Source organism: Cordyceps militaris (assembly GCF_000225605.1).
Source record: "Cordyceps militaris CM01 unplaced genomic scaffold CCM_S00007, whole genome shotgun sequence".
Lineage (NCBI taxonomy): Eukaryota > Fungi > Ascomycota > Sordariomycetes > Hypocreales > Cordycipitaceae > Cordyceps > Cordyceps militaris.
In genome coordinates, this window is record NW_006271975.1 from 625305 (window position 1) to 643204 (window position 17900).

The 17900-nt window shown below is 54.2% G+C and overlaps 8 protein-coding genes across 8 annotated transcripts in view; 4 read left to right on the plus strand and 4 right to left on the minus strand.

Moving 5' to 3' along the window:
* CCM_08413 (GPI anchored protein, putative) overlaps positions 1–890 on the plus strand; it is a gene marked incomplete at both ends in the record, with an annotated part of 1394 nt that extends 504 nt beyond the window's left edge. The window contains one exon of the mRNA XM_006673552.1: positions 36–890. Within this exon, the coding sequence (XP_006673615.1) occupies positions 36–890 (855 nt within the window). The remainder of the gene's footprint in view (positions 1–35) is intronic.
* A 347-nt stretch (positions 891–1237) lies between these two features.
* CCM_08414 (C2H2 finger domain protein, putative) lies at positions 1238–6398 on the minus strand (the record flags this gene model as incomplete). The annotated part of the gene is made up of 7 exons (XM_006673553.1): positions 1238–1542; positions 1645–1788; positions 2423–3407; positions 3459–3590; positions 3641–4524; positions 5046–5174; positions 6266–6398. 7 exons carry the CDS (start codon positions 6396–6398, stop codon positions 1238–1240), a joined length of 2712 nt encoding a protein of 903 aa, XP_006673616.1.
* A 2264-nt stretch (positions 6399–8662) lies between these two features.
* CCM_08415 (uncharacterized protein) lies at positions 8663–9175 on the plus strand (the record flags this gene model as incomplete). The annotated part of the gene is made up of 2 exons (XM_006673554.1): positions 8663–8920; positions 8984–9175. 2 exons carry the CDS (start codon positions 8663–8665, stop codon positions 9173–9175), a joined length of 450 nt encoding a protein of 149 aa, XP_006673617.1.
* A 3098-nt stretch (positions 9176–12273) lies between these two features.
* On the plus strand, positions 12274–12517 carry CCM_08416 (uncharacterized protein; the record flags this gene model as incomplete). Its single annotated transcript, XM_006673555.1, has 2 exons — positions 12274–12375; positions 12437–12517. The coding sequence occupies 2 exons, from the start codon at positions 12274–12276 to the stop codon at positions 12515–12517; spliced, it is 183 nt and encodes a 60-aa protein (XP_006673618.1).
* Positions 12518–13093: 576 nt separating this feature from the next.
* Positions 13094–14416, minus strand: CCM_08417 (cholinephosphate cytidylyltransferase; the record flags this gene model as incomplete). Its single annotated transcript, XM_006673556.1, has 3 exons — positions 13094–13937; positions 13995–14136; positions 14218–14416. The coding sequence occupies 3 exons, from the start codon at positions 14414–14416 to the stop codon at positions 13094–13096; spliced, it is 1185 nt and encodes a 394-aa protein (XP_006673619.1).
* A 69-nt stretch (positions 14417–14485) lies between these two features.
* Positions 14486–15166, minus strand: CCM_08418 (uncharacterized protein; the record flags this gene model as incomplete). The annotated part of the gene is made up of 2 exons (XM_006673557.1): positions 14486–14692; positions 15113–15166. 2 exons carry the CDS (start codon positions 15164–15166, stop codon positions 14486–14488), a joined length of 261 nt encoding a protein of 86 aa, XP_006673620.1.
* Positions 15167–15451: 285 nt separating this feature from the next.
* CCM_08419 (uncharacterized protein) lies at positions 15452–15886 on the minus strand (the record flags this gene model as incomplete). The annotated part of the gene is made up of 1 exon (XM_006673558.1): positions 15452–15886. The coding sequence occupies one exon, from the start codon at positions 15884–15886 to the stop codon at positions 15452–15454; it is 435 nt and encodes a 144-aa protein (XP_006673621.1).
* Positions 15887–17124: 1238 nt separating this feature from the next.
* Positions 17125–17805, plus strand: CCM_08420 (uncharacterized protein; the record flags this gene model as incomplete). Its single annotated transcript, XM_006673559.1, has 3 exons — positions 17125–17161; positions 17564–17667; positions 17728–17805. 3 exons carry the CDS (start codon positions 17125–17127, stop codon positions 17803–17805), a joined length of 219 nt encoding a protein of 72 aa, XP_006673622.1.
* Between the last annotated feature and the right edge of the window lie 95 nt (positions 17806–17900).

Sequence of the window (17900 nt, forward strand, 5' to 3'; positions counted from 1 at the left end):
ACGCCGGCGTCGGGGGCATCGCGTGCTGTCCGCAGGGCGCCTCGTGCGGCGGGGGCGTGGGCGCCTGCCCGGCCGACGCCGTGAGCTGCCCGGCGGAGCTCGGCGGCGGGTGCTGCATCCCCGGGTACGTGTGCCAGGGCATGGGCTGCGTGCCGAGCGCGTCCGCCACGACGGCGACGACCACTGCGGTGGCCACGAGCACGACCCAGGCGACGACAACAGTCACCAGCACGCGCACGACGTGGGTCGACGGCGCCCCCTCGACCGTCATTGTTACGGAAATTGTCACGCTGACGTCGTCGCGCCCGCCTACGACAAAGACCACCACCGTGACCGTCACGAATACCGACACGGCCACGGAGAGCAGTACGACGGCGACGACGACGGGTGGTACGGTGACGGGCGGCGCGCCCTGGCGGCCGACGGGCGAGCCCAGTAGCAGCAGCACAACAACGACAGAGGGCGGCGAGACGTCAACGCAAGATGGCTGCCCGACGGGCTTCTATGGATGCCTGGCCACCCACGGTGGGGGTTGCTGCCAGACGGACCGCGACTGCCAGACGCGCTCGTGCCCGCCGCAGGCCTCGACCACGGTTGTTTCGGATGGCCGCACCGTCGTGGTGCCCGCGTCCGAAGTGCCGTCGACAGCCACCTCGACGTGTGCCGCGGGCTGGTTCCTATGCGGCAGCGACGCTGGTGTTCATCCGGGGTGTTGTCCTAGCGGCTACGACTGCGGCACCGCGAGCTGCTTCAGTGGGTCGGCTTCGCAGACGGGGTCGGTGCAAAAGGAGCAGCCAAAGAAAGATGGGGGAGTAGTCAAAGATACCAGCCTGCTCATGACGCTGTGTGTTGTGATGGCAGCAGTGGCTGCCTGTAATGTTATGGTGTAATGATATGGGAAAGCATGCAATGGGGGGCCAGCGTAATGACATACATACCAAGACAGGCCAGCGTAATGACATACATACCAAGACAATAGACAAATGCACATATACTTCAATGCAAAATGGAAATTGGAAATAAGTAAACCGGTCCCCACTTGGCGATGTACGTGAAGAATCACAAATGGCAAGAGTCTGGCAGAGATGAAACGCAATTGTATTATAACCCTGTGTTTGACTAACAATAGTCTATTCCCGTTACTCGGCCATCATTATCCATCCATCATTCTTGTTACCATGTCCTGTGATCCCCCCCACCCAAAACTGTTTTCCTGACTGCATTGCATCGTTTGCAGTTACATTAAGTAGACAAGGCCGGCAACAACAGTTGCAATGAAGATACCCCGAGCATCCAGGTGGCTGGCAACACTCTGAACGGGACCGTAGGTAGGAGTGTCAAACGCGGCAGACATGGTCGGCTTGTAGCTGGGGGCAGTATTGTGTACCGATGCAGTGTGCTTGCTGGTGTACTGAGGCCAGGTCCCAGTCACTTTGGTGAAATGGCTTGTGCTGGAAGTGTGCTCCATAAACTTGGTGTTGGGGGTGGTATGAGTAGAGGAGATGTAGGGAGAGCCGTACTGTTCAACGCTCATAGTAGCAACTGATGGGACCGTATGAGTCGAGGTGGTCGTGTAACTCGTGGTCGACTGAGGCCAGGTCGTGGTGTGAGTCGGGGTCGCATAAGCAACAACGGGGGGCGCACAGTCCACGGGGGTGATGTACGAGTTGCGAGCAGCACTGGCGAGGCCAGAGGCGAGGAGGCTGACGAGAATCGAGCTGGTCTGCATGGTGAAGGCTTGGTTGTTGAATAACAGAATGGTAGAAGCGGTAAGATGGAGTGATAAAGCTGTGAAGAAGCTAAGACGATGGCAAAAAGATGCGGATAATGAAGTACGAGAATGGATGTTGTAGAAAGGAAGAAGAAAAGAGATCCAGAGGGGGGCGAGCTGTTTATAAACCAGTTCTCAGCGTCCCGGTTTCCTTCTTCGTGGCCACGAGGACTTGCCAGTTGCTGGAGCCGAAGGCAAGAAGAGGCACCTTCCAACAGTCGTTCGTCCCTCCGGCAATGAGCCCCATCGGCCGCAAAACAGGCGGACAAACGCCATCATCCCTCCTCCTTCTCGGTTCACGGATTTTTATGGCACGCTCTTGCATCTCGCGTACAGAAATTGGTCATCATTAATTCGTTTCTCAGAGCTCGTAGCGGAGGAACATGAAGGGCTATGCTTGCCGTAGCTCGGCTATAAAGTTGCGCTGTGAAATCCGCCGGAAAGATGCATGCAGTGGGAAAAAGAAACAAGGAACCTCGCCGAAGGGTGGGCTGACCCAAGAAATAACAATTAAAAATAAACGCGCAGGTTTTGTAAGGAAAGAAGAAGCCTCCCATAATCAATCATCGCTCGCCCGTTATTAAAATCGTTTGCAGCCATCGCCGGCCTCCAACTTCTTTAAAACATTGACTGCATCGGCAATCAAAATACTGCGGCCACCAAACTGCTCATGCTCCAGAGCTTCGCGGGCGAGCCCAACAACGGCTTGCGCATTGCGTCGACCGGCAAGACGCTGAACTTGCACCGGTTGCATCTTCGCGGCACTCTGCAGCCACTGGAGCGCGGCCGGCCGGGAGCTTCCGTCGTTCCACGCGCCGCTTCCATCCCTTCCAACATGGCCAAACGCCCAGCAGATAAGAGCGCATACATAAATGCCCCAAAAGTCGGAAATTTCGGTGCAAGAGGACGCAATTGCAGCCGCAGTTCCCGTATCGTCCGATCCGAGGCCGAGGAACGCAACCAAAGCTCGAGCAGCAAACGCCGCAGCGGCTGCCGAGCTTCCAGAATCGCGCCATCTGGACAGCTGGTCCTGGTGTTCTGCAAACGCCGACAGACGAAGAATTTTCGAGTTGAACACCCAGCTATCGCCCGAGACGGAGAGGGCGATATGCAGGGGAGTGAAGTGAAGGGCCAGATAAGTGTTAGCGACAGCTGAGTGCGTAAATAAATTGAGGACGTTGTTGTTGCTCATGTCGACTCCAGAAAGGTCCTGAATCAAATCAAGGCGCGTTGAACTACGCTGAGAGGGGAACTGAAGAGAATATGCCGCAAGAAGCACAGACGCATCAAAGGGCGAAGATTTTTGCATGTCCAGCGGCTTGTAACCCTGAGTAATTGCCAGGCCCACGTTCAATCGTGGACACTGAGGGTTCAGCTTGGACCACGATTCCGGAGTGGCGGCGTCCCAAAGCTTGGTGGTGTTGGCGCTCAGAGGAATTACCAACCTGCTGGGCGAAGAATAGTCCAGGCCCGTAACAGACACGGAAGGACGTTCAAAGTAGCGCATGCAATGGACGTCGAGCAGGAAGCAGGAAGCAAGCAGCCGTCGATGCGCTTCGTCTTCGACCCACGCCTCCCATGTTTCCGGTCGACCAAAGAGACTAGCTTTTGAGAGCATCGTGACCTTGTGATTAGCCTATTTGTTGGTTAGCCCAGCACCAAGCGAAAGATATTGTCTGCACTGTACCTTTTCGTATAAACTTCTAAATAGATCAGACGCTTGGAACGCATCTTTGTCCCGCCCCCGGAAGCGCATGTAATACTCCGAGAGTAGTATAGCCTGCATGGTTTCAATTGGCCATGAATCGGTGTTAGAAGCCTAACATCTGTTAGTAAGTCAGTTCACTATACAAAGCCCGCATCACTGACCACCTTGAGTTTGCAGACCGCATGGAAGTGAAGTTGGCTTCCGTTGCTTCTGTGATCCTCGTGCCCGAGAAACTGTGTCGCGACTGCCGCCATCGCGCATTGCAGAATATCTATCGCTTCCGATGCGTTCTCGATCGCCTTTTCAAATATAGATCGATGGATAATCGGGTACATGGGGTGCACTTTGTTCCAGTACACTTCGAGGTAAACTGGCACAGCCTCACGAACACTCTGGCTCAGTGCTAAAACCGGCATACTTTGTATTGCGAAATGGTCAACAAATGTCATGCCAGTGGGGGACATAGAAAGACGCGGCTCCATCATTCGATCTTGGAAAATTGCCGGTTGTACAGCCATGAGAACATCTGTCGATCTACCTCCACCAAAAGGCATAGGTAGAGTTCGAATGGCCGGACTTGTGAATAGAGACTTGCCAGTTTTCATGGATGCCTCCTCGTAGCCGGACATTGGTAGTGCGGAGTCCATGCTATGTTTGAGCAGATCAAAGCCAGTAGAGGAAGCAGAAAAATCGAAACCAAAGCTGGAAGCTGTGAGCCCTTCCGGTTTGAGCTGCAAGCGTGGTGATACAGAGAACTGTTCGCCGGCAAGATTCCAGTCGGTGCTAGAAGATTTCGCGTGCTTATTTCGCTCGTTAGAGCTGTCGGATGGCGAAGAATACGTGCTTCCGGTTACAGAAGACGGCATACCTGTACTGTTAGATTGATCGCCATCGGACATATAGAAGTCATAGCCAGTCTCTGGTGTCTTGTGATCAACACTCTCGTGGCTACGATCATTGGGCGAAGACGCCCCTTGCGATCGGGTGGTAGAGTCGGCGGAATAGCGACTTTGAGGGCTCTGTGCATAGTATTGCTGAGGGCTGGCTGAGATGCGAGGCGGCGGCAGTGTGTGGCCGAAAGGTCGACTAGCAGAGCTCCAGGTGCTGTGTCCAGATGTTTCATGTCTGGGTGTGCTTGAAATGGGACTATGGGACGAACTTGATGCGCCATATGATCCCATTTGCATTGTTCGGGGTGGTGATGAGCTGCTAAAGCTATGCCCTTGTCGTCGAGGGGAAGAGCCGTGAAGCCGCGGGTCCTCTGATGCTAGCCGCTCATCTTGCTCATGGCGCTGCTGATGCCTTTCAAGCAAGTCTTTACGATGGAAGACTTTATTGCAGCCCGCAACGGTACAAGCCAAGTCGGGCGGTTGGTGGCTGAGTTGGTGTCGTCTCAGATGCTCGGCACGGGTAAACGTTTTTGAAGGATTGCACATGTCGCACGTATGCACCGGAACTCCCTTCTTAGCTCGACTCACTCTTCCAGTGATCGGGGTCAGCTTGACGCCAGCCTCGCTCATTGCGCTGCCCGGCATCATTGGGCGCATGTCATGACCGGTCCCATACGGCGGTTGGCCATGTGAATAGGAATAGCCCAATGGTTCATTGCTCCCGCTTCCCCGACGAGGGTGAGGCGCGGATAGGTGCTGCTGAAGATGGCGATGCCCAGCGGACTCGGAATTGTGCGAGTAGGTGCTGTGTGGAGAGGCGCCTCGAGAGTAGTCGGATGGTGATGTGTGGTTATGTAGGGATAGGTCAGTCGAGGCAGGATAGCTCGAACTGGGTAGCGGAGAGGAATGGGGAACCTGTCGGGACGACGAGCTGCGAGGCTGAGAGTCGTCGTCGACACTATTCATAATATTTCTGAGGCTAGCCATGGTGAGGGAGCCACAGAGTGCAATCTCGAGAACCCAAGACGGCAACAGCCAGGTGAGGAGAGCAGCTACCAACAGCGACTTGTATTGGGCAAAGCGCAAATTTTCGCAGTAAACGTATTTTCCTTGTATGTGTGGTAGCAGTTACAGAAAAGTGACGTTCTTGTCTGGATGACAAGAAAATAGTGAAGCGTTGGTTGGTCTGTCAGGCAAATAGGGCGGCTCGTGCCAAAACAGCGTTGGTTGCACAGTACTTGGGTCAGCCGCGTGTTAGTAGCAGAAGTGGTGGCAGGGCAGGCTCGTCGGGTACGAGTGCCATCCGAGGGGCAATATCGAGGGGAAATATGAAGCAGAAGCCTCCGACGTGTCCAAGAATGACAATGAGCGGGTGAAAAGGAAGTTATTCCAGGCCGAGTACGCAAGGAGGAGGAAGAGTTGCTGTGTTAGCAATTCACAGCGAAGGCGTATGGAACCGCCGCGACCCACGTCCCATTCGGACCATATTGGCGGGAGCTGAGGCAAGGGCTCCATGTACAGGATACATCGGCGGCGCCAGGCAAACCCCAGAAAGGCTTGGGCGTGGTCGCGTTTTGACGTATTGAGAGCGTCAGCGCTGGTAGCCACAATGGGCACGGCGGGCAGCGGGGTGCGGGTACACGGCGGCGCAGTGCGCGGGACAGCCAGCCAACGAACATGGCTGTGTACCAGTGACAAAAGTCGAGGAAGATGCAGGGATGGCTTTGGCAAAGCTGGGTGGGGGAAGAAGCACCGTGGACACGAAACACCCCCAAAGGACCAGGGTGAGAGGGTGAGAGAAGAAGCTGGTGTGGTGTGGCGGGAGTGGACTTTACCAAAGCTGGAAGCCTCGTCTGAAGAGCCCACCACGTGTTGACTACCAGTAACTAGCCCTACCAACAAGGTTATCAAGACCATGGGCGGCGAGAACGGGAGCCCGCAGATGGAGCATGACGTTGTCATGGGCTGGAGGGAGCGGGCGGAAGTCGTGGACAGCGGCGTATGTAGGGGAGGGGCGTGATGCCTCCATGTCGAGAGTTAACTAGTTATCGCAGACGAGACTCGAGAGGGAGGACCTTGCCGCGCGCTGGGCGCACACCCAGCCATGCTGGGCTGGGGCTTAGTTGACTACCTAGGAAAGTGGGCAAAACCCGCAATCGCGCTGCGAGTTTGACGTGGTGGTGGTGGTTGTCGTGGTAGGTTGGCTGGTTCGGCTGGCCCAGCCTCACCAGCCGGATTGTGTCCGGGCGGACTTGGCTGGTTTGCTAGCAGCGGGAGAAGTAGTCGCGGCAACAACCCAAAAGAGACAGTGTGGGCTCGTCATGTGTGAGGATAGTGAGCGCAGCTGGTGTCCAAGAGCTGAGAGGGGCGCTGTGAGTGCGACGAGTCTGGCGCGCGCTATGTATTCCAGAGCCTGGACGACGAGTCAGACTGGTGCAGAAACAAGTGCCATGGAGCTACACCAGAGTCAGTACAGTACTACCTACCTTGTACAAATTACCTAGTAACTATTAGGTAGGTAGGGATGGGAGCGCCAAACTTGCAATCACACTACGATTGTTGGTCGGCCATCGGCAACCCTGCGAACGGGTCAAGACTGTGGGTTCTGCATGTTTGAATGCATCATCCCTGCGGCGAAGACTGCGACGAGTGGCTGGCGGGGCTCTGAAGAAATGCATCGAGTTATTCGTAACAATGTGTCTGGCCGGCTCTATGCGTTCTGGTAGCCTCTTGGTCTGATGTTGTCTGATGTAGTGCCGTGGCCCATGTTGCGGATCTCACTTCCCAGTTGGGTACGCATGGCCGCGAAGATCTCAAAGAGCGTGGATCATATAACTAGGGACTATCGCTGATGATCCCCGTGATAACAGGAGGCTGCGCCGGAGACGCACTACTACTCGGGGTCGGGCTGAGAGATGGCAGTGTATGTACGATTGAGGATGAGAGAAGCTGTAGGTTGAATGGCGGATGGACAAACGCAAACGCAAACGAAGTTATTCAGGCCTGCAAGTGCCAGCTGCCGCCAGAACAATAGAGACAGCTGGCAGTACCTATGTACCTACTAATTTATTAAAGGTAGCTCGCGGCAGGCAAAGCATTCGCTGGCTACATTGCCGAATCTAGTAAAATCGCCCGCGCTGTGCTAGCAAACGAGCAGAAGTTCGCACTGACTCCCGTGGCTCTGCATCAGAAACAAACATGCGCACACAGACAATGGCGTCGCTCGAGGTGGAAGAACTCCACCAACCAGTACGGACTAATAATGTTAGGTCCCCAGCTGCAATGGAAGCTAAGAATGGAGCTGAAATATTGTCGAGGCACTGCACTGAGGAAATGGTGTCGTATTGGTCGTGTAACAAAGGGGCCAAAATATGGTAGCTCAGCAGGTAATACTGGCGATCAGCATGTAACAAGGTTGACCAAACTTCCGGGACGGTGCAAGATTACAGAGGTTTTCCAACATAACACAACAGCTGCATGGTGGTACAAATGACGTTTCGATGTTGAAAATCAACAACTCGACACAGAGGATAGCGGCGTGCATACGGTTGTCAACCCAGGTAGCTCGCATTCTATGATTCTAGGGGCCTTCGCACATTAAGAACTCCTAGGGCAGGCAAGCAGGCAATTTTCTGGGTCTTGCCCTGCACTTGGCAAAGAATTAACGATTAACAAATGAAAAAGTCTAGCAGACGAAGCGGAACAAGGGATCCTCGGCGACAACGGCTTGCTGTGGAGGCGTGGAGGCCATGGCTGACAAGGCTCTCAGCCCACTCCAGACGACATTTAGTTTCACCATTTCAACACCACTGCTGCCGGTTGGTTCGCATATCCAGATGGACACAAAGAGCGTTGCCTCGCCCTTTCTAACTACCTAGCGTCGAAACGGTCTCACTGATGGGCCATGCTCGGCTTGTCTTGTCCTCTCCACTGGGGGCCTTAACGGCCTGCCTAACTTGACCAGCACTGGCGCCCGCTCCCTCATGCGAGCCCTCCCTCCCTGCTTCCCTCGTCAAGCCACCCTCGTCAACCGTTTCAACTTTGGCTTGCTTGCCAAGAGGCCGCGGCCTGGATCCCGCACTCTCCATCCATCACACATTTTACACCGCTAACCCCCAACACTTGAGCACCACAGTTAACCGGCCTTGTCATGACCAGCGTGATTATCCGTCAATGGCGTGCTGACCTCGCTGTCGTTAACTAGTTGATGCCACGATGCCACGACGACATGGTATAGCAAACACTGCACCACCACACCTTATCAACCCTTGACCAACTCGATGCCCCAACCAGATGTTATCCTTTGGCCCTCGGGACAAATGCAAGTCAGAGATCGGCAGCCGAATCAAGATGAAGCACGCAGCGACCAGCACGCATAAGCCCGTCGCCCCCAAAGCTTTGTCCTGGCCTGCTCCCGTCTGCCCTGGTCGCGCCTTGTTCTGCTGCTCTACAAATTACTCTGAACTGCAACGTACCCCTCAGCTCTTCAGCCGTTCCGCTGTTCGTTTTTATTGCGGGGGCCACAGCATCCCTCCCTCCGAGGCTCTACTGGTACGGCGCCCTTCCCTTCCGGCGGAGCCACAGCTTCTAACTACCTAGTTACTCCGTACGTAGGTAGTTACCAACAACCGAGTCGCTCCCTCGTTCACAAACATAATACCTCAGGCCCGCGCGCTCCGTACGAGTCGCTCTTCTGCTCGCCAAACTGCCCGAATCGGTTTTCCGTCACAGACTACTGGTGCGACGGCGCTGACCGCCACTCTTGCTGCTCCAACGACCTGGTCCGCTCTCATGGAGCTCATTTGACTGCTGTTCGCTGCAACTTGCCGACCTTTAATTTTGTTGGTTACACAAAAAATACGTCAGTCGCCCATTGCGGAGTTGGGGCGCCAGCAATAGTTATGCACCCGCCATGCAAGATGCAGGCGTCGCCCGGCCTGGGGGTCATCGGACATGCCAGCCTGCTTCAAAGAGAGCGCCCGTCCATGCCAGCTTGCCGGTACAATTTCGTCGTTGTCCGTAAGTTGGCGTCCACATTCGCTCGTGAAGGGTTCGTTGGCCGAAACAAGCTGGTTCGGTCGTTGATTTCGTTGGGTCGGGCTCCAGCGCCGGACTGTCGGGATCCGCACCCCAGCAAACCACGCTGCAGCTTCGACTCCGCCAGTAAACGACATTTCTGAGCTGTAACAAAAAATACGCCCACACCACGAAACGCAATGGAATCGACAACGCGTAATCTACAACCACTGGTATTGACTGCGGAACAATACGCAAGGAAAACTCACCCCCCTTGCGAGCGCCCGCTCCAGCCTAACTACCTACCTATGCATCCAGCCTGCAGCTGCAGGAGCAGCTACCTGGCAGCAAACTTGCACATGACAATTACAGCATCATAACATCCATCGCGCATACAGTACTTACACACCCCGCCCTGCCTCGACTGCCTCTCCAGTTGGCCCTCCCGGACAGTAACCCGCCGCTGCCTTTGACTTGGAGCAATCAATATTTGTGACGTATTGTCAAGCTGCAGTGCAGATTGCCAAAGAACCTTGCCGCAGAACGTGCCACCGGTGCTGGTGCCGGTGCCGGCGCCGTTTCCGCGAACCACTAATAATAAGGCAAAGACACGATGACATGCTTGTTAGCTCGGCCCCGCGGCTTGGGGAGCCTATTTTCGCTGCATCTTAAGACAGGCTTCCTGGTTTGCCATCTCGACACAACTTACTAGCGCGTATCGCCGAATAGAAGGAGCGATGACCTAGACATGCTCCCAATTGCTTGCCCCGGGCGTCAATGTTTTGTTTGGGGAGATGAAGACCCGCGGGTCATATTATACCTGCAAGGACTTCAGTAAACGCCGGCTCATTTCCGGGCACGGTGCAATGCCGCTTAACAGTGGTTAAAGCTTGGCTGGTGGTGAAGGCGCTACCAACACGTCAGATGCATGGCTGAATTGTTGACCCATGACTCATCGTGCAGAACGCAATCAGGCGGCGCAGATTGATGTACATCGGTTGCACGGGCCGTCATTTCGGCACTGCTTTGTAACTATTACTATTGCGACAAGGGCGGTCATTACAGCCATTCTTGGCTTCACCTGGGCGTCCCACCGCTATTATGGCATGCTTCTCGCATCCAACGCCTCCTATTTTGTCCTCCCACACCATGGCATACGAGAGAGCTACCTATGTGTGTACGGAGGAGACTAGCATGTTGTTCCCCGGCTGCCCTGTCACTTCTTAGAATCAACTGAGCAGCGGGATGAATCTCCCAATCTGGAGATGCGAGAAAGCAAAGGCCAAGGCGAGGACCAACGGGCGCTAGAAACCATGCGAATACCCAGATGTGAACCAATATATGACGCCCGTGCCCTTTAAAATAGTTGCGCCAATCCCCCGCTTTCCAGGGCACCAGCCGTTGCGGACGATACGGACGAGGTGCTAGTCGGCTCCGTAAAACTAATAATAATTTAATGATTCTCCTATTTTTACAGTCTTATTTTAATAGTGGCTGAAGAACCAAAAGGTCCGAACCAAAAGGTCCGAACCAAAAGTCTCCGGACGCCAAACAGGACCCAGAGGCGCCCACCAGTCAGGTTGTCAGGTCCGCGAGGAGGGTGGGGGATTCCCTCTCACATTGTTGCTGGTTTGAAGTTTCTACCATTGTTCCATCAAATGTGTCTGGAAAGGCGCTTGTTTGCAGCTGAGGCCAACCACTTACTTTCACGCCCCTCCACCAGAAATCATGGAGGCAGCCTGATGGAGGGCCAGCCTCCTCCACGCTTTCTCTCCTTCGATCTCGTGTCACATCATCTACCCGAGCCTCCTCCTTCCGTTCTCTGTTTTCTCTGCCAGATTTGAAGAAAGTGCCTCCTTGGAGAATTCAATAAGGGCAATTCCTGAGATAAACCCGGAAACGAGTGTAACGCGGGGGAGGCGGGCGACGAACAAGTCACATGAGTGGTTTTTCAGGCAAGGCTGAAGCCGCGGCGGAGCGCGACCAGCCTTGTATGTACACCGGACAATTTTTTTTAAGACTGTTTCAGAAGGTTTTTTACTTTTTTGTCTGAACCATGGACCAAGAAAACAGACACAGCAGGCTGGTTTATAATCCACGCAGGGCAGGTGCTAGTTGATTATTTCGTGACACACAGACACAGGTTCACAGACATTGCAAGCCGAGCTGGAAACTGGCTGATGCGGCTGAGAAGAGCTAAACGTTGTCTTTTTAGCTTCGTTTTAGAGCAAGCCATCTAGACAAGGGGAGAGGGGATCAGACGTCAGGAGGGGGATTGCATTAGCGAGTCTCGGCTAGATACATATTACTAGTAAAACTACATGTCAACTTTTATAGTATCGGTTTTTCGCCCCCTCGATGGAGGGGCAGTGTGTGTGTGTGTGGTGTGTGTGTGCCTGGGAAAGGTGAGCGAGCCAATTGGTGATGAGGGGGCGGCAGCGGGCGACCATTTGCCGAACGGGCGAGGACGAACGAAAACGTTTATCGATTATGTTGTATTTGCCAGTAGCCGTCTTCTTTCTTCTTGCGACATTTTGTTCAACGGGCTTGTAACCTCGAAAATGGATATCGTAAAGGATACGTGGGGGGAGACGGGAGAAGGGAAGAAAAAGGCCTCGCTCAGCCGGATGTGGTTCATTCTTGGCAGGGCCCAAGATACACACACGCGCTGACTGACTGACCCCCATCGTGTTGGCGAGTCAATCCTGTCTAGATGATGTTACACATGACGCCGCCTCAGGGGTAAGAAGAAGAAGAAGATGAAAAAATCACTTCACTGTGAAGAAGAGGAGACATGGGTTGGCAAGTTCACGTGTTGTTGATGATCCAGTTTAGGATATGCCCGGCAATGACTCGCTGCAAAAAAAAACGATGCGACGTGATATGCAATGGCCCTGCACCAGCGATCCCGAGGCGCTTGGCACCACTGGGCTCCCTCCAAGAAACGGCCCGTCCTGGCCAAGATCTTCAATCACAGCCCCGACAATGCGGTGTGCGATATGCTTGATGCACGAGAGGCAGCAACAGCAGCAGCTGCTGATAGTGGTGTAGGATAAGGGGTTGCTTGCCCCCAACGTTGAAGGAGGGCGAGAAACTGCAGAGGGAGAGGCTTGGGTCACATGTGTATCCTGAACGTTGTAGTTTCCCTATAAAACGACCTACAAGAGTAAGAAACAATACAAGACAAGGCCCCCAACTCTAGAATAGTAAAACAGTAATAGAGAGGAAACACGTTCAGTTGATTTCCTCCAACAATGGGCGCCTTGAACTCCGCCGACAGGAACAAGAAAGGGACCCCTTCCGAGGTGTAAATGAGCGTCTGTTTCGAGTGACGTTTTTGCCGTATAGATTAAAAAAAAGAATACAGATGCCAGCCGTGCATCATCCCATTCCCTGCAAGATTAGAAAGAAGAGAAGGGAAAGTCGCATGAGAGCGGAAACGAAGAGTATGCAACTTGCCCTCGGACCAGTTGCTGCCCCCGCCATGTCCAGCTGGCTACCGGGTAGGCAGTGGTGATGTGAAGAGTCCCCCCCGTGCTGGCGATGCCACGCCAGTACAAAGGAGGTATGCAATGCTCACCGAGATGACCAAAGAAAAAGAAGAAACAATGATAGCAAAAAAGCTGAACGAGCTGTCGAAGAATTCATGGTCCTTGTCTCATCGGGACGGTGTAATTTTGGGCATCAGCCCTTCGCGCGTTGATTTAATTAGGCTTTAGAGGCAGAGGCCTTGGTTGGTGTGGGAGAGACAATGTGGCTTTGGGAAGTCTTGCGCCCGCGGTCAGCGGCCTGCTCGTCGCTCTCCTCCGAGTCGTCATCGCTGGCCGGCCTGGCATCGCGCACGGTGCGGCGGTTCTTGGTCATCCAGGAGCGGACGCCGCCGACGAGACCGAGGGCGTATCCGGTGACAAACTCCTTGGAGTTAGAGCCGCCGGGGGTCGTGGGGGACCGGGCGAGGTCGCTGGAGCTCTGCGCGAAGCGGGCCGGGCTCTGCGGGCGGCTGGTGGGCCAGAACTGGCGCAGCTCACGGCTGAGCTCTTGGCCGGTGCTGGTCCAGTTGTTGGTGATATTATCACGGAGCTCCTGAACATGGCGCTTGATATCGAGCTCGTTCTTCTTGAGCCAGCTGACGTTGAGCTCCTGGCGCGAGGTGCCACGCTTAAACTGGCGGCTAATGTACTTTTCGTAGTCGCGAACGATGCGGGTAATGAGGCCGGTGGTGCTGACGCCCTCAGTGCGCTGAGTGACAAGGAACTTGCCCGCCTCCTTTATAGGCTGGTAGATGTCGTCGCCTTCATCGGCGCCGTAGGGCAGGTCATCGTGGGCCACGTAGTCGAGGCGGTGCTCCTCAAGGAATTCGCGCGTGACGATCCAAGGGCAGTCCTCAATCACTTCGTCCACCCATTTGCAGTGACGAAGGGACTCGGCGCGCTCCTTGGCCGACATGACGGTGAGACCCTTGCGGTTGTGCGTCTCGACGTCGCCGGTGACGCCGCATACGAGGGTCGTGTTGGGGAAGGCTTTCTTGGCCTGCTCGAGCTGGCGCATGTGACTGTGGCGAAATTAGCATGCTACGATTCGAGTGGTACAGCGGGGGAAGGAACTGTACCCAACATGGAAGAGATCGAAAACGCCATCGGCATAGACGCGAACGGCTCGGCCAACGGGAGGCGAGTTGGTTCGGTAACCACCGGCAGGGTGGACGATTTCGCCGATTGGAGGAGGGCCCATAAGCTCAACCTCTTCCTCGTCTGTGGTATCAAACCAGTTAGACGTTGCTCTTCCAGCGCTACCAGTTCTTGTTCAATCGATCAGATTGTCGGTGAACCTACCAGAGTCGGCGTTGTCCTCGTCAGTGAGCGTGTTGACAGCTCGTCCCGAGTTAGCCCGCTGTCGCTTAGCCTGAGGGCCACCGTTCTGAGTCTGGGGGGTTTGTTCAGTGGTGATTGCCTGGGCCGCACTCTCGGAAGTCTCGGGAGAGGCGACGCCAGCTCTCTTGCGCTTGCTGGCCGCGGAAGAAGCAGAAGCCATTGTGACAGACGGTCGTGTGCTGCGTAGAAGGGACAAAGAATCGGTTTGCCGAGGGCGAGGCTTTCTCGGCTACAGGGCAGGCGAGTTTGCAGATGCGATGAGCGCTCGGATCGGGGACAAATCGACCAGCTGTTGTTGGACCGCACAACGCGAAAAGGAAGATGGAGGAGGAGTGTCGCGTGACCGAGTCTGGCCAGGTATAGAGAAACTGATAATCAGGAGAGGGAACAAGGCCAATCTAGCTGGGGAGCAGACGATGGTGCTGAGCTTGTGGAACTAACTAGCAGGGCCGCGAGCCAGGAAAAAAAAGTGGTGCTATTTGAGGTTAAAGGGGGCGCGTCATTTGCAGTGGGGAAGCTTTGCGAGCGCGTGCAGAGGACGGTAGGTACCTCTGGGTGCAGCCGGTTTTATGGGAGAGCTGCAAGTACCACCGCGTACCTGATGGCGTACCTGCCTGATGGCGGGTTTCTTGCGGAGCCCTCCGTGTCAGACGCAAATGCTGCAGCAAGATGTCAATTTCGAAAATGCCAATAACTATCGAGCCGATACAAGGGGGGATTTAACGTTTGGATGGAAGGGAAGGGGCGAAGGAAACGGTGATGCGTCCTCAATGCTGACGGATGGCTTGATGTCATTGGTTTGACACCGGTGCAGAAACCTTGATTGATTACTGCGTTCTAACTAGCACCGGCTAACTTTGGAGTTTCTAGCAGACCAAGACTTATTGGCCAACGTCTGCTTGCCCGCCATTATGCGCTTCGTTGTCTCCCGGATTTTGACGGCACAAGCCCAAACTACGAAGTACGATAACTAATACTGGTGTTAGCCTCGAGGAAAATCCCTTTGTCGATCTGTGTGCCAATTCCATCTGAGTCAACCAGTACCCGAGGGCTCGTATTGCTAGTGGATTCTCCCCTCCACTCTCAGCAACGATCTTCAAACAGGGCGCTGCTGGTACTGCTCTGAAAGGCAAGTTATTAACTATTGTTAATAGAACTCCTTTTCCCAGCCCTCAAAAACACCACAAGCTACTAGTTAGTCCGTTAATCCGCCAATAAAGCTCCCAATGTCTCGCCGGGCCCGCCGTAATGAAACGCTATGAAGATTGAGCACGCGAGCAGCAAGTACATGACCCATTGACCCTACCTTGGCGATGCCAGGCACACTGATCGTCCTGATCAGCTCATTTCCGGCGCGTTTTGGAATGTGACAGTGCCCTATCGGCGCCCTCGGACGACGGGTGCGGGCGCGGGTGGCGGGACCGGGGTTGGAAAGGATGTTTTGGGTAACTTTTCCGTGTCCGTCGTGTCCGAGAGCTGAGTTGCAGTTTTTCGATGTTGGGGAACTGGACAAGACGGCGACATGTATTTGCATCGATGGATCGTATGCCAATAACCAAGGGGGCGTGACTAGCGGTGCTGTAGAAGCTAACTCCTGATAACTAATTGGCACACGCAACGTGAAGTTCATGGTTCAAGGTGATGGTATAGGGTGGTGGTTGGTCGTCTCGTTGGGCACAACCATTTTTTACAGTCAATAATGGCATCTCCTTTGAAAAAAACGAGATATAGTACTCTATATTCATATGCCGTTTTTCGAGCGCTTGGTAAATTGGGCACACCCCTCTACAAGTACCCTAGACGGATCTTTCTGTATCGCTACTACTCGAATAGGGTCGGTAGATGGTAACTAGGCCGGGAACATCACCTAGGATGACTTTGACTCTACACACAAACCTCGTATGAACTCAATGCGATCTGCAGTAGTTATTGTCACTTCGCAGCGATAGGGGGTCATGAGATATTCAGTCGGAGTTCAAAAAGTTGGCTCCCAGCCATGGCATGGTTTATCCGGGGGTATTATTACCTCAACGCCACTGACAATTTTGATGGTCTGACTCGATGCACGGGTTGCTGGCCCGGAGCCCGATTGAGCCTAGTTACCAACATGGTCCTAAGATGAAGATGAGCTGGGGTTGCCGTGATTCTCAGCTTTGCCCTGTCGCGTGCTGATTTGCCTAGTTCTGCGCGAAGCGCGGACTTACATAACCAGTCATTAACAAGGTACCCAGTGGGAAAAGGAGAGATAGTTAATCTTAGTTGCTGCGACTGGTATTGGATAATTGGATAATTGCATATTAGCCACATCTGAGTATTAGTTCATCTGCAGGCGACTCATCAACTCACATTGCACAGAAGGGAAGGCTTACAGTACTCGGTACGGCAATGTATACATTCGTACTCGACTCTTCGAACGCTCTTACTCTGGTTGCGCTACGACGCCTAGTCTGCCCAAATCTGTCGCGTGGGAGGGTAAAAAATGTTTATTGATACTATGTATGTGGTAATAACAGCTGCCTGGCTCAGCCCTGCCTCGTCGCAAGGAAAGAAACAAGAAAACGCCGGAAAGTTGCTAGCTCAAAGCCACTTGTTGATGATGAGTTTGGTATATAGTTAACGCCTGACCCCTCACTCGCTGACAAGAAAAAGCCACGCGGCCGACGAACTAGCAGCCCGTTTCTTCCTCGCACTGTGATGCCGAACAAACCGGCGATGTACTGGTATATCATAATCTTGGCGTACATTCAGTCTAACGCAAGAGGTGCGCGATAAATTCTGATTGACGCGCTGGGCTGGGGGCTGAGACCTGGAGCTGCCTCTTGTGGTGAGGCTCGTCTGGCCAGCTGTCTGTGGGCCCGAGGCGCCTGCATGAAAACCTCCAGTGGTATGGAGCGACAGCTACCAGGTATGTACCTAACTTTAGCAGGCAACGCCTCATTCATCAGGGCAGATCCAGTGCAATCGCAGGAATGTATCCGTACCTAGGTGAACAATTCCCGTCCCTCTGACGCTTCTACGCAGCCCTGCCTGATTGCTGCTTGCCAACTTCCCAGCCTCGCTCGCTGGCCGTGCTGTGCCTTATTACGGCGAATCCTCTTCATTCCACTGCGACGGGCCGTGCAAGCTTACGTTGTAATACATAGCTACTTCACAGCCTCAATTATTTACCGAACTGCGCCTTGAGCCTGTGGGACTTCTCGTACCCGCCGTAACTGTCCGCTCTTGATGCTTTTACCTGTCCTCGTACTCCGTACACAGGTAGGTAGGTGTGATTTGTACAGCTTGCGGAGCACCGGGCCTCGGACAGCCCACATCACCAGTGCAACCACTGCCCAGGCCAACGTTGCCACTGAAGAAACCCCGCCATCAGAGATCCCGTTGCGCACTGTGCACATTAATTCCATTGACACTGTACCCTTGAGTGGCATGTGTCGTCACCGACTCTCTCTCTCCCTGAGCTGAGAGCTCCAGGTTCGCATAGCCCTCAGCGCCTCTTTCATCTCCGCCTCCATCTACTCCATTTCCCTCATGCGTCTCGCCTTTTTTTGAATTTCATCTTCCTCTTGTTCCCCTCACCTTACAGCCGTGCATGACACAGCTGTTTATGCAAAGCCGACATCCCACCCTCGAGTAGCAAGCTCTAA